The 14,724-nt window shown below is 55.5% G+C and overlaps 1 protein-coding gene across 4 annotated transcripts in view; it reads right to left on the minus strand.

Moving 5' to 3' along the window:
• Nucleotides 1–3,728: 3,728 nt before the first annotated feature.
• Nucleotides 3,729–14,724, minus strand: part of BRD3 (bromodomain containing 3) — a 32,893-nt gene continuing 21,897 nt past the window's right edge. For all 4 annotated transcript variants that reach the window (XM_019639665.1, XM_019639673.1, XM_019639647.1 and 1 more), the window contains exons 8-12: nucleotides 13,127–13,318; nucleotides 11,631–11,866; nucleotides 8,437–8,729; nucleotides 7,379–7,507; nucleotides 3,729–5,585 (exon numbers count right to left, since the gene is read on the minus strand). In XM_019639665.1, the coding sequence (XP_019495210.1) occupies nucleotides 5,470–5,585; nucleotides 7,379–7,507; nucleotides 8,437–8,729; nucleotides 11,631–11,866; nucleotides 13,127–13,318 (966 nt within the window). In that variant the 3' untranslated portion in view covers nucleotides 3,729–5,469. The remainder of the gene's footprint in view (nucleotides 5,586–7,378; nucleotides 7,508–8,436; nucleotides 8,730–11,630; nucleotides 11,867–13,126; nucleotides 13,319–14,724) is intronic.

The following is a 14,724-nucleotide window of genomic DNA, read 5'->3' on the forward strand; positions in this document are numbered from 1 at the left end:
CTTCCTTCCTATTACGTTGATTCTTTTTTTTTTAGCTGAGCCATCCTGCCGTCTGTTGGCAGCTCAGCGGCAACTCAGCTCGGGCCGGGCATTGAACCGCTGTTGCTCAGAGCTCAAACTCCCATGTGAGCTCTTAACCAACTGAGCCACTCGGCCAGCCCTGTTCATAATGTTTTTTTTTTTTAAGATTTTTCTTGGGGAATTGGGGGGATGGGAACAGTGCTGGGGAATTTGGGAAGGGGAACAGACAAGTTGGTATCCTTTTGCTCTTCAGTCTAGTTGTGGAGGACGTTGCTTCACTGGCCCAAGTTGGCACCATCATTGCGCTCTTCCCGGGCGAGGCAGATCAGTCTCCGGCTTCTGGACGGCCGCTCACTGCGGCTGCTGGCCACTCACGCTGGCTGCTGGCTACACATGGTAGCCCATGGCAACCCACTGCCGCAGGGGCTGCAGCCTACGCTGTCCCCTGCGACCCACAGCAGCCCAGCTCCAGGTCGAGCTGTTATTCAGCATCTTAGCTGTGGAGGGCAGTGTCACTGGCCCTCATATGTGGGATCTGAACCGGGGCCCTCTGGCATCCCAAGCCAGTTCTTAACCATCGCGCCACTCGGCCAGCCCTGTTCATGTTTTAACTCAGCTTTCCGTTTTTAGTAGTATCTAATGATTGATAAAAAACCCCAACACAGAAAAGCAGAAGGCAAATCAAGGGGTCCTCCCAAGCGCTGCACTGCACACCTTGTTCCGGATGTTTCTCTGGCTCAGCTGTCAAGACTGGGCATTTCCATCATGCTCCGACTGACTAGCAGCACCCCTGGGCACCCACAGGCGGGCAGAGGAGTCCTTACTGGCACCATGTACACGGCACATCCTGTACCTTTTGGTAACTGTGCGAGTCAGCTAACAGCATTCTTGAAGTGGCACTGTGGGGTCAGACTGCATCCTCCACGCGTTCACTGCCCACCAGAGGCCTGGTCCTTGCTGCAGTGCTGCCTCGGGTCGGAAGGCTTGAAGTCAGATTGCCTCCATCACCTTCCAGAGATGAGGACGGAAGCCCGTCCCATCGGCGGGGTGAGACCTCTGGGGTGAGGGCTTCCTGCCTGGGTCCCTGACACTGAAGTTACCTGGCAGGTAGGTTTGTCAGCATCTTTGCAGTGCTTCCTACTTGGGAAGAAAGCAAGCTTCACAGATCTATCTAGAAAGCCTGTGCCACATGCTCACCGCACCTCGGACTAACCTGAGAATGGGTCGTGGTCAGGTCAACACTGAAGGCAGCATCTGGGGGGTCGAGCCCTAGGCCACTTGGAGGAGAGCTGGCACTAAGCTGCTTAGAGTTCAGGGAACCACCATCTGCCTGAGGGAAGAAGCCTGGGACACAGCCCAGTCGCTGTCCTTGGGGAGGTGGGTCTGAATGAGAACGGGGCTAAGTCTGGACAAAGGTGACATGTGTCGAGCAAACATAGGGAGGGTGCCCACTGGCAGCTGGGGTGGTATGTCATCGGGCCAGGACTGAGGCCAACGAGAACCTTTTCCTGGATGTCAAGGCCTGGTTCCAGCACCTGTGACTGTTTTGAAAAGTGCCAGAACCTTCGTTTTTGTAACCTTCATTCACTGAAGCCTCTCAGTGCTGGGTTCTGCACTGAGTGGCGGAAACGTCAGTGCTAAGCCCGTTTAACGTGCTTTCAGGGAAATGTCTGTTGGGCCGGCTGGCCAAGTGGTTGATGCCTGAAGTCTCAGAAAGCACCAGAGTGTAGACTGGAGCACAGGAGGGGTTTGCCCGGAGAGGAGGAACAACAAACAGTGAGGACGGGCAGATGGTAGAACCTGCACTGAAGAGGGCGGGTGTTCTGGAGAACCAATAAAATGGGAAGGGGGTTGCAACTCTTAGGCAAAAAAGGACGCTCCCTAAATTCCGGTGTCTCCCTGCCCAGGCTGAGGACTGGAGCTACTTAGGCAGCTTTTTAAATCTTTCGGATGCTTTGGGTGTTCCTTCCAAGAGCTACAGGACATGCAGAGCAAGGAGCACCAGTGAGGGGACAGCGGAGGAGCACCAGTGAGGGGACAGCGGCCCCTGAGCATCTCCATGCACGAGATGAGGCGGGACGCACCCCAAAAGCACAGGAAAAGGCACACACAGGCACCTCTTGCTTTTTGTTTTTTTTCTTTTTTTGGCTTTTATTATGAAAACAAAACAAATGCCCCAGGAGAAGGGTCCATGATTACCAGAAACATCAAAGAGTACTTTCTACCATTTTTATTCTGTTGTGTTGAGGCCAGCATTGCAATAAACAAGCTAAAACTACTTACATTGGACTCATTTTCAGTAACTGACATTTACAGGAATATACTAGAAACGGCACTAAAAAGTTTAAGAAAAGTTACGGTAAACTTGCATGCACATCATACAGAAAAGTAACATTTTAAATATAAAAAAGAAAGACTTCCTGGAAGTGTTATGCCAGTATCAAGGAGCAGCACTACACTGATGTAACAAATCCTTTATTGTGGGTGCTGTTTTCCCCAGACGACTATAAAAGATGTGAATGTTGCAAAAGAACAAAAACAAACAAAAAGAAAACGTATCTTACAGTTTGTAAGCAAGATGACGCTGCCCAGCATGAGCACGGCTCTCTGGTATCGACTCACAGCCAAAGCCTGCCCCCTCGGCCTGCACGGTCACGGTCACGCAGAGTGTTTTCAAAGCCCTCTCCTACACGTGGCCAACCCATTAACACGCCACTGCTTTCCTCTTGAAACAAGCATGGAAAAAGCTACCCTCCAGTTCTCGGCACTGGAGCCCTCTGCTTGTCCGACTGTCGTCTCCCCAGTACAGAGAAATGGGAATGACAAACACCCACAGGTGAGCTGAGGGGTGTAGGAGGTGCCCCCAAACTGCAGAGAAATCAGTTTGGAAGTGTGGACAGAAAGCCTTAGAAGCTGCAGCACCAGTGAACCACACTGCTCAGAATGACGACAGCCCTCGGTGAGCTGCGGAAGCCGGCGGCTCCAGAGAAAGGAGCAGAGGTGGTTCAGAAGTCACCGTCCTGCACAGAACCAGTGGACAACGAAACGCTCTGAAATGCTCCCACTAAACGCTAGGGCCAGATGTTGGCCCCGCTGATCAGCTCACAGGGGACGCTTTGCTCTCTCCACAGCGGGGGGCACTCCGCGGGAGCCCCACACCTCCAGGCACCCCTGCGGGGTCTGCCCGTTACCTAGGTGTGCACTTGGCTTTCAGACCTGTCGACGAGTCGTGTACTGATTCCTTAAAGTCATAGTTTAAATATTCCATTAAAGACCTAGTTAAAAAACACCTTTGAAAAACAAGGGGAACTTTAAAAAATGGCAAGTTTAAAATCCATTTATACTTTTATTATAAACAAAACTTAATTAAAAGTTTAACAAACTGGCTCAAAACTCAGCAAGTGTCAGAATCACCAGCGTAAGAAAAATGGTACTCCGCCTTCCCCTTCCTCCTCAGAGTTCTATATCCATCAAGGGCGTCATCCACAGCCTTAAGGGTTGGTGGACTACTCTGAATGCATTTTCTGATGTTTAAAACTCGCTACCTATAAGGACATTGCTGACTAGCCCCTCTCTCCATCCTGGAGTGTGGCAGAGACAACTCCCCATCAGACAGAGGCACGTCCCTCACGGCTCTGCCTCTAGCACCCAGCCCAATGACGTTGTCACAGGGATGTCTGGGACAATGTTTCAGTCATTTCTGTGCTAAATGGAAAACGCTTGTGCAGGGGGCCCTGTGTAGTCTTCGGGGAGGGGACCCTCCTGGGGCCAGAGCCTCTTCCACCCCTGGAGAGAGGCGACAGCTCAGGAAGGGCCTAGCCAGGCCACTGCTGCCGGCTGGAGGACCGAGGGGCAGCAGGCCTGCAGCCCGTCCCCTGGGGGCCGGGAGGTGAGGAGGCGCCCCGTCGGGGGCTGGGGGGACCGACCCTTGCATTCTTGGCCAAGGCCACAATGCTCAGAACCTAGGCAGGCAGTGTGGGGACATCCCTGCACTCAAAGGCCATATGGCAGCCTCTGGAAAAAACAAAACCAAAACATAACTTTCCGTTAAATTCTGTATATTATTATTATTTTTTTTACAATAGAAAGTTAAAAATCAAGACTTAGATTTACTATACATTTTTTCCTCTCAGATTACAAAGCTTATATTATATAACTGGGGTTCCCTAAATTGATTTCTTTTAAAACAGTCCCAAAGAGACCACAAGAGAATACAAAAGAACTAAACAAACAAAATAAAAAATTGGGATGTGCTGCAGCTGGAAGTTGTCTATACCTGTAAGTCTCCAAACTTCATACACACACACAAAAGAACAAAAACAAAAACCCCAAGAAACCCAGAAGGGCGGGCGCACACAGACATGACCGAGCGCCGGTGACAGTGACGGTGACGGGAGCTAGCACCTGGAGGGGCAGGCCCATCGTCCCCGCAGGACCTGGGCTCTCCTCCAAACCACTGAAAAGGCCTGCATCTCTGCTATTTTTTTTTTTATGCATGTCTTTTGCAGTTTTGTTTTCTTTTTTTTAAAAAAAAAACGACCAATGATGTTAATAAATAAAGTATTCATATATACATGAACTTGGGAAAATGGTTCCAGAGCGTGTGGCTACGCTAACGAGTTGGGGACACACATTGGGCTGGACTTTCGTAGAAAATTGCTGAACCTTACAAAAAAGTCTCCTTTTGTGTTTTTTTTATCTTTTTTTTTTTTTTTTTTTTTAACTTGAGGTAAAAGTTTCAGTGTACGGAAACCTGCACGCGGCACATGCCGCCACTGCGTTCCCTCCCGGGGCTCCTGACGTCACAAAGATCAGAAAAACTCAACTTCTCCCTTCCACGCACGCCCACCCTCGCCTGCCCACCACCCAACCCGCGAAAGCTCTGCCTGGGGCTCCGATGGCCCCGCTCGCTCAGTCCAGCGCTGGTTCTCACAGCAAGCGCGTCCATCCTCAGACCCTGCAGAGACAGGCTGGCCCTCAGACATGACGGTCAGAACTCAGGGCCCAAGTGACAAAGACGACACCTATTTGCAAAGCCAACAGCTTCCAAATACAGTACCATCTTAGAGACATTTCCTTTGAAAACATTCCTCTGGAGCTACAGAGCAGGTCGGGCACACGCAAGGGGTTTCGCAGGAACCTTCGGACCACGTCTCACGTGTTTTTCTACGGTTACCAGGTTAGCATCTGAAGTTGTCATCTCCAAGCGACTGCATTCGGTTATGAAGAAAAGACTTTATGCGAACTCATACGTCCCCATAAAGTCTAGTGTACACACAAAAAAGGCCTGTGACCTAGTAAAGCAAAAACGGGAAGACACCGTAACACTGGATGAAAGAAACCTGCACATCGTAGAACAGAAGTCGTATATTAACCATAGGAGGGAACAGTGCAGAGGTCGGCATGTGCGGTGGCCACCGGAGGGCTTCTGTTCGGGCAAGTGCGAGGCTATTCCGAGTCGCTGCTGTCGGAGCTGGATCCACTGGAGCTGGTGCTCCCCGACTCGGACGAGCTGCTGCTGCTGAGCCGGGAAGGCCCTCCCGAGGGCGCCGAGCCCGCTTTGTCTGAAGGAGACGAACAGGAGAGCGGCGCTCAGCCCCACGCACCCCCCACGCGCACCCTCAGCGACGCCTGCGTCGGCTCAGCTTTTCCAGCGCCCACACCGGCTTCACACCACTTCATCGCATGCCATGACCCACCCACTTCCTGACCCAGTCGCTCAGTAATTACTGAACTGAATGAACATGTTCGTGAGGCTTTGGTATTGTAAGAGGCGTTATCTGGTCTGTCCTGGCTCCTGGCACAGAGCTCCTAAAACCCTTGGAATTTCCTGAGTGGTAAGCATGTCGTTTGTGATTTATAAGGAGCCGCTTTGGCGCCCACCTGAGTTTGTGGTGACGAGTGACTTGGGCTGGGGCCCCCAATTAGCCACACACTGGGGCCGGTCACCAGGACAACAGAGCGATTAGGCGGTGGGAACTCTCAGTCTCCACCCCATGTCCAAGGACAGGGGGGCACCGGACATGGAGCTCTAGAAAACTCTCGGTTCACAGGACTTCTGGGCTGGGGAACACACGGAGGTGCTGGGAGGGTGGCCGCCGGAGAGGGCGCGGGTGCGGGCGCACCACACCCCACACCTGGCCTGTGCACCTCTCCCCTCGGGCTGCTCCTGAGTTGTATCCTTTATAAGCAACCTTAAAGGTAACGCCACGCTTTCCTGAGTTCTGCGAGGCGTAGCAGACTACTGAACCTGAGGAGGGGGTCGCGGGGACCCCCAATGTACAGCCGGTCGGTCAGGGGTGCAGGAGGCCCAGGACTTGCACCTGGAAGTCACGTGGGGTCAGTCTTGTGGGGCTGAGCCCTTAATCTCTGAGACCAGCACTGAACCGAATTGCTGGACACCCAGCTGGGGTCGGAGATTGGAGAACTGGCATGAAAACCCACACATTTGGTGTCAGAAGCGTTGAGAGTACAAACAGCTCACAGGTCAACAAAACCATCTAAATATGCTAGAGACAGGGTAAAAAATGAATCTACTAAGAGGAACACATGGGAAGTGGGTAGGAGCTGACCATATGAAGGTACCCAGAGTCACGTGGCGCCAGGCGGTAACAAAGAGCCACCTACTCTGCCCTTCCCAGGGAACCCACCCAGCCTTCGGTGGGAGTGGGCAGGGCCCCAATCCCCGTCTCAGCACCGGGCAAGCAGGGCCTGGCAGGGCTGCAGCACCAGCTGCCACATGGTCGTCCAGATGGGACCCCAGCTCTGGCCGCCATTGCCTGGGCCCCACCGTCCCTGGGCCCAGAAAAAGGTATTTGCCCTTTCATGCAGGTTCCCGAGAAAGGAGGCAATGAACTAAACACCTGCTCAGCTAAAGTAAGACCCTGGCATCCACAGAGCACAGGCCCTAGGAGCTGGGAGCCAGGAGCCGGGAGCCTCCTCCGCCTGTGATATCGTTAACATGCTGGGAACTGCTGACACTGCCTGGGGACAGCCAGAGAGCTGGCTCGGGGACTGGAGGCCAGACTGGCGTCCCCCAAGCCCTGGGGTCCAGCCCCCAAACACCACAGCTGGGCCCTTCCAGAGAGCCTCCCTCCCCCCGGGGTTCTGAAATGTGACGCCTTTCACCGGCCTCCCCGCAGGGCCAGGGCTGTGTCTCCAGTTCACAGAGAAGCAAATCGGAACCTGAGGAGCTCAGGAACCTCATCTAAGGAAACGTGGCTCACTAAGTGGGGGCGCCACACATGCCAGCCTGGGCCTGCCAGCCGCGCCCCGCCTCGACCCTGCCCGCTCGGGACAGAGCTGCGGTGCGGGCCGCGGGCCCCGCGCCCGGGAGCGGCCCGGCCCCGACGGGTACCTTTCTTGGCAGGCTTCTTGTTGCTGCTCAGCTGCCCGCTGACGTCCTGCAGCCGCTTCTCCAGCTCCTTCTTCTTTTCCTGAGCTAATTCCTCCTTCGACTTGGCCGCCTGCTTCTTCCCGCTTGTTGCTGTGGAGGAACCGGGAGCTGAGACGGGCAGCACAGGAGGGACAGGCGGCCGCCCTCGGCCACCGGCTCCTGGGTGTTCACAGCCCCCAGCGGCGTGTCCTGCACCCTCATCCTACGCAGCCTTGTCTTTAACTCACCAACTCCCTGCGGTGGGACAGACCACTCCCACTCCAGGCAGGACACGTGGCTTGGTGACACCCCCCTGTGAAGGGCAGAGTGGTGGCGACTTGAAGCCCTGACCCTCTGACGCATGGTGTTCCCTGGCCACAGCCTGGCAAACCCTCGGCCAGCAGCAGACCTGGTCTACCGCCTGGGATGCCTGCGCCACCACCTGAGGCCACGGTGACTTACTGAGGATCAAATGTGCCGTGACGGAGGAGGTGGCCGCCCCCTCAGAGCGAGTGAGGACCAAGTACCCCAGGGGGCCACACGCAGGCTCAGGCGCCCTGGGGGGCCCTTGGCCTCTGTCCTGTTCTCCTGACACCTCGGGGCGCCTCCGACCTGCCCTTCCTCTCACCCCCGGGTCCTGGTTCCCATTCGGTGATGTCATCGACTCCCAGAGTGACCCGGGGCCAGTGCGGGCACCCATCCTAGGACGCCTCTGGACCCTCGACCCCAGTCAACGGGGAATGGGTGTACCCTGGCAGGGGACGCTCAGAAGGCACCTGCAGCCCAGGCCGCTTGTGGCGAGGACCTTAACTGGCACTTGAGCAAGTGGGGGTCCGGGAAAGGCCCAGGGGTCCTGCCTGCTCGCCTGCTGGGGTGGGGCAGCGGCCGGGTCTCAGCCGAGCCCTGTGCCGCCGCCAAGCAGATGGGCAAAGGACGGGGAGCGCGAGGGCTGCCCGGCTCTGCGCCCTGGGACTGGAGGACGAGGAGGGGGAGGCAGAGAGCAGGGGGGCTGCGAGGGCTGCGCTCTACCCCCAACTTACAGAACGGCTTCCTCTGTTTTTTCTGTAAACAAGACTTGACGTATCTCTCTAGTTCCCGCAACGTGGTGGGTTTCAGAGTCTCAAAGTCAATCTCGATCTCGTCGGGGTTGGAGTCCCTGAGCGAGGGCTCGCGGGACTGGATGATGTGCACCACGCGGCCCAGCTTCTCCCCAGGCAGCCGGTTGATGTCCAGGCTCAGCTGGCGCTTCTCGTCGTAGCTCATGGGCAGCCCCTCCTCCTCCTCCTCCGAGTCGTAGGAGGCTGACGCCTGCTTCCCACCCTTCTTCGGCTGTCTGCGGCACAAGGCAATGCGAGTCATGGCGAGGAGCCCCTGACGTCGGCCCAGGCAGTCCCTGTCCCCTCGCCCCGCCACCCATCGTGGAGTCCCTATTCCCATATCCCCTGGGACCCCCAGACCTGAGGAGCCCCTGTCCCCTTGTCCCCTGCACCTCCCCATTCTGTCTGGTTCCCTTCCTCTCCAGGACCAGGCTCTCTTACCAAAGGGCAGGCCCAAAGTGGTGCCCCAGGCAGAGAAGCCAGGCCGACTGCCTGTGTGTCTCCAGGGACGTGGAAGACCCTCCTCCAGAGGTCAGAGCAGAGGCTGCTCCAGTGGGGGTTTCCGGGCCTTAGCCAGGAAGCCGCAGCCGGCTCCCCTCAATGCCCCACAGGCACCTCAAAGTCAACAGGTCAAAAACATCTCCGTTTCAAATAATCCAAAAGAAGGCAGGTGAGAGGACACAGGAATAAAATACAGAGGGGACAGACAGAACAGAACCAACTGGTAAACCAATACCCAGCTGTATCAATTACATTAAATATAAAACGGCCTAAACACACCAATTAAAAAAAAGAGATGATCAGGTTGAATAAGAGACAAGAACCAACTTATAGGCTGTCTACACAAATCCCACTTTAAATATAATGAGAGGTAGGTTAGAAGTAAAAAGATGGAGGAAAAAATCTACTGTGCAAACAGTAATCAAAGGAAAGCTGCAGTAGCTACATTAATTTCAGACAAAGTAGACTTCAGAAAAAGGAATATTATCAGGACAAAGACGGACACTGCAAAAGGATAGCAGGGTCAACTGACCAAGACATCACGGCCCTAAATGTATGTGCGTCTAAAAACCAAGCTTCAAGCTATATGAAGCCAATGCCAAGAGAACTACAGGGAAAACAGAAAAATCCACACTTATAGTTGGAGAATTCAATTAATTTTCTCTTGGTAATTAATAAAACAAATACATCATCAAGAATAGGGAAGAGTCCAACATTATCAACCAAATCAACCTGACATGTTTTTATCTGTCTGCAGTTAATTTTTGTGTTACCCCACCCAACAGCAGAGGAATACACTTTCTTTCCAAGCACAATGGAACATTCACCAAGACAGACCATATTCTGGGCCATAAAACACACCTTAAATTTTAGTGTTCATCTCTGACCCTAATGGAATTAAGGTAGGAATCAATAAATGAAAATATCTAGAAAAATCCCCAAATATCTGGAAATTAGACAACACCTTTCTAAAGAACCCATGGTCAAAGAGGAAATCTGAAAAAAAATTAAAAGACATTTTGAACTAAATGAAATCACAACATATCAAATTTCTGGGGTACGGTTAAAGGCAGCATTTAGATGGAAATGTAGAGCATTAAACACTTGTGTTGAGAAAGGTCTCGAATCAACCCTCTAAGCTTCTACTTTAAGCAGCTAGAAAAAAGAGAGCAAATTTAGTCCAAAGCAAGCCAAAGGAAATAGTAAAAACAAGACCAAAAGGGAAAAAATGGAAACGAGAAAAGTAATGAAATCAAATGTTGGATCTTGGGATGGCCAATAAAACCATCAATCTCTCTCCAGCTTCACCAAGAAAAAGACACAAATGATCAATATCAGAAATGAAATAAAGGACACATCACTACAGGCCCTACAGACGACAGAGGATAAGGGAACACTGCAAGGTCTTTCTACCTGTCAACTCCACAACTTAGGAGCCACATCTTGAAAGGCACAATCCCCGAAACTCACTCAAAAAGAAACTGATAACCTGACTGACTCGTCCTGTAGCTATTAAAAGAATTGAATGCGTGATTAAAAATCTTCCAACAGTGAAAACTCTAGGCCCAGATCATTTCAGGGGTGAATTCCCCCAAACATTCGAGAGTACCAACTGTACAGATCTACCCAGAAGATCGACCAGGAGGAACACTTCCCAACTCATTTTTTGAGGCCAGAGTGATAATGACACTGAAACCAGACAGAGACAGTACCCCAAAACCTGACTCTTCCCGGAGGGAGGAGACCCCTGACCCTTCCCATCGCCCCATGCCACGGCACCACTGCCCCCCAGCTGCCGAAGCCCGAACCCGTGGTTCCGCAGGCCCCCTCCTCCCACTCCCAGGCACCAAGGCCTGTCCCTTCTGCCTCCCAGACAGATCTCAAAGCAACTGGCCGCCCCCTCCACGGCCACCCCGGCCTTGCCTGCCTAAGAACCATGGTAATCTCCAAAACGCCAGCCTCAACCCACTTCTCAACCTGGCCTCTGTTCCTCAGCAGTGCCAACTTGTCCTAATAACCCAGCTCCCACCCTCTGCTGCCCGGCTTACCCCTGTGCGGCTGCCACCGCCCCCTCCGGGAAGCCTTCCCTCCACCCAGCCTGCCAGGGGAAGCTCCCTGGCCCCGAGCGCCCTGCCCTCCCCACCATCCTCACCTCCCACTGTCGTTCCTGCTCGTGCGCGGCAGGCATTGCCCAGGGCAGCCTGGCCACAGTGGATGAACCACAGAGCTGAATCTGTGCCACAGCGACCCTGTGCCTACCAGGCGAGCCGTGAGTGGAATGCCAAGAGCCCAGGTCACCAAACCCAAAGTCCCCAAATTAAACTCTTGGGCCCAGGTCAGGAAAACGTTCCCAAAGCCTCCATCTGCTGAGGTCTCCGCCAGGCAGCGTGACCACTCCAAAGCCTCGATGGGGCCCAGCCCTGTGGACAGCTGAGCGGCGCCCTCTGGAGCCCGCCATCTCCCCAGTCTCGTCTCCCCACAAGGCGAACAGGAAAGGCCCCCCCGGCCCCCCAGCCTGCTTTCCATGTCACAGCCCAGTCTCCGAGTCACCAGGACTTGCGGCCACGCAGCCATCCCCACGTCCAGCACCCCTCCCACCACACGGGCACCCACGGCGCCGGGCGGGCTGGGCGCACCTGCTGGCCACGGTCGTGCTGTTGGCCTTCTTGGTGGGGGCCTTCTTCTGCGGGGCCTGCTTGGCGGGCGGGGCCACCTTGGCCCGCTTCTCCTCCTCGGCCTTGGCCTTGTGCCTCTCCTTGTCCTTGTCCTTGTCCTTCTTCTTCTTCTCCTTCTCCTTCTTCTCTTTCTTCCTCTTTGGCTTGTTCACTGGGGCCTGAGACAGGGCGGCCAGCTGCTCGTGCACGGCCTTCAGCTGGAAGAGAGCAGGCGGCTGAGCGGGACCCCCAGGGCTGGGCCAAGGGGGCCACAGGCGGGGGTGGGGGGGCCGGGGTGCCCTTGGAGCTGCGTCACCCGTGCAGGGACGTGAGGCGGGAGCACTGGGCCGCACCCCGCCTCGGGGAGCCAGACAGGCAGGTCCAGGAGCCGCGTCCACTAGGAGGACACGCTCTGCCTCCACTAGCCTGTGGCCGCTGTCCAGCTGCTGGGCCTCGGTTTCCTCAGGTGCATTGTGGACAAGGCTCACAGGTGGCTCGGAGGGCAACGTGATCAGCCTGGGGCAGGCGCCACAGTAAGGACTCAACAAATGGTCGCTAACGTTTTTCTTATTCGTTTTCACTTTCAGGTGAGGAAGACTAGAGAGAGGCTTAACCGCCTGCACGAAGGAGACGTTCAAACAGCTCTTTGGACAGGACGCAGCAGGTCCATGGGATTGGCACGACCCAGTGGCAGCAGCTGCCGGCGACCCAGTGCTGACATGTGCCTGGCAGTGTGCTCAGCACTCCGCACACTCCGGTGTCAGCAGCGCCCTCCCACCTCCCCCATGGGGCACGAAGGGCAGCCATGAGCTGCACCAGGCAGGTGAGAAAACCAATGGTCTCCAGCCTCTGGCAGGAGGAGGGGCTGAGACAGGCACCGCCTTCCCATGTGGCTGGGCCACGGTGATGGCATGGGAGGGACCCTGGCTGCAGTGGCACCTCAGGGCCGTCTTCCCTGCAATGTCGTCTCTAATGGGGATCAGATCAAAGTCAAACGCCTGCCCCACTCTGGTGACCGCAAGGCCATTTCTGCTTTCTCTCCTCCCTGCTGGAGGCCCCAGAAATGAAGCACCTGCTGGCTGCCAGACACTTGGGAAAAAATGTACATTTTTCAGTTCACTGTCAAAACAACTCAAAGAGGAGGGAACATTAGTCCCTCTTTGCAAACGAGGAGAGCGAAGCGGAGTGGGGGTTGGGGGGTGGTCACAGGCCAGAGCAAGACAGCCTCGTTCCCGCAGGAGCCTCAGCAGGCGGCTGGGGCCACACCACATGGCTTCTGCCACCACCCCCCTCCCAGAGCTTTCTGGGGCAACGGAGGCACTCAGGGTCCAGCAAGGTTCCGGCAACGTCGCATGGCCCCAGGCCCGCAGGCACCACCAAGCGGACCCTTGGAGCCGACACCTTCCCTGGGTCCCCTCCCAGCGAGCCTGCAGGGCAGGGCTGCTGCTGCCTGCGGAGGGGACGTGAGCAGGGCTCACCTGCTCTTGCAGCTCCGCCAGCCTGGTGGCCCGCTCCTCCTCCGAGTCCGAGCTGCCCGACTCCGAGGAGCTCTCCTGGCTGCTGCGGCTGCTCTCGGTGCCCTTGCTCACCACCGGGGCTGTGGGGGCGGGCAGTGCGGGCGCCTCGGCCGGCTCATCTGGCATCTTGGCAAACCGCATTTCAAACACGTCCTGTGGGAGGACAGGGGCCGCCTGAGGTCCCGACACCACCAGGGAGGCCCCTGGGAGTGGGCCCCCGGCGTCCCTGAGATGTCCTCGGAGCTACAGCCGCGGCCGCGCAGAATAGGTAGGGTCCTGCGGGGACACTGGGGCCAGCCTGTTCCCCCTCCCTCTCCAGGTACTGAATGCAGAAGCAGGGGACGCAGGGCCAACAGCCACCGAGGCAGTCCTCTGGGAAGTGGCCCACAAGCTCCCCTCAGAACCACAAGCTTTGTGCAGATCTGGGTATCCTTTCCGCCAGCCAGTGCCAGGCCGCCACCTAATGCCAAACAGCTGCAGTGCCTTCCTTTGAGTTCTGACCCTTTACGGGTCCCCCAGCCATGGGATCTGGGAGCTAGTTTTCATTTCTCCATTTCTTCACCTTGTGACAATACCGTTGCACCATGTCTCAGTCCGAGCTGGGTCCAAAAGTTGGCTCAAAAGGACACAAGTCTTGTTCTATCAAAACTGGCTTTGGAAAGCCCCTTGCAGCTGCTACACGGCCCTCGGGAACACTGTCAGTGACAGTCCCCTCCCTGGCAGCCCCGGTTTGTCAGACGGGACAACGGCCATGAGGGGCGACTCCACTTTGCCAAATCCATACGCCTGAATCCACTCCGGTTTACAAGCCTAAGCTGTGACCCCGCTAACAAGCCCACTCTGGGTTCTGGTCCCCACACTCTCCTCCCGGGGTGAAGGTGTCCTCAGAGACACACTGACACAGAGCTACAATCTGGACGGCCCTCGGCAAACGGCCTCGAGGGGCGTTTACAGCAGCTGCTTCCATGTTGGGCTCTAACCCCGGAGCTCGGCTTATACACGAACTATGTGATCACTAAACAGTCATGGTGGTTAAGAGTCTAAGCCTCTCAGGCCGTCTAGCTTTGGGAAGAACCGAACCAGAGCCACTGGCTTGGGCTCTGCTCGGGGGCTGCCAGCGCCATGTAATTGAGCAATGACAGAGTGGGTTCCACACAACCTTTTGGCTTCGACACAGTGGCATGGTCTCGGTGTAAAACCATGGGTCCTGAAGGCTTCCTCTAGGCATGCTGGGACCTCCAGGACCACTCTGCCATGTCTCCCATGGCAGCCAGTACACAGAGGGGGCGGCAGGCAGCACCACAGTCGGGGAAAGGTGAGGGCCGGGCCCATACGTGAGGGCAAGGGAGAAACAGCCGGACCTGGCAGCCTGAGAGCAGGCTCCTCCCTCGTCCCGCGTCTGCAGCTGGCGATGGTGGGGGACACCACGAGCCCCTTCACGGGGTTTTCAAAGGAGTTCTGAGCAAGGGACTAGGAATGCCTTAGAGAACAAACGTTCTGGGTCCTGTATAAAGAACTACTAAAAGAAGAGAGAGAGCTACAATTTTTATTCTTTCCTC

The sequence above is a fragment of the Hipposideros armiger genome, unplaced genomic scaffold (genome assembly GCF_001890085.2).
Source record: "Hipposideros armiger isolate ML-2016 unplaced genomic scaffold, ASM189008v1 scaffold_3, whole genome shotgun sequence".
Taxonomy (NCBI): Eukaryota; Metazoa; Chordata; class Mammalia; order Chiroptera; family Hipposideridae; genus Hipposideros; species Hipposideros armiger.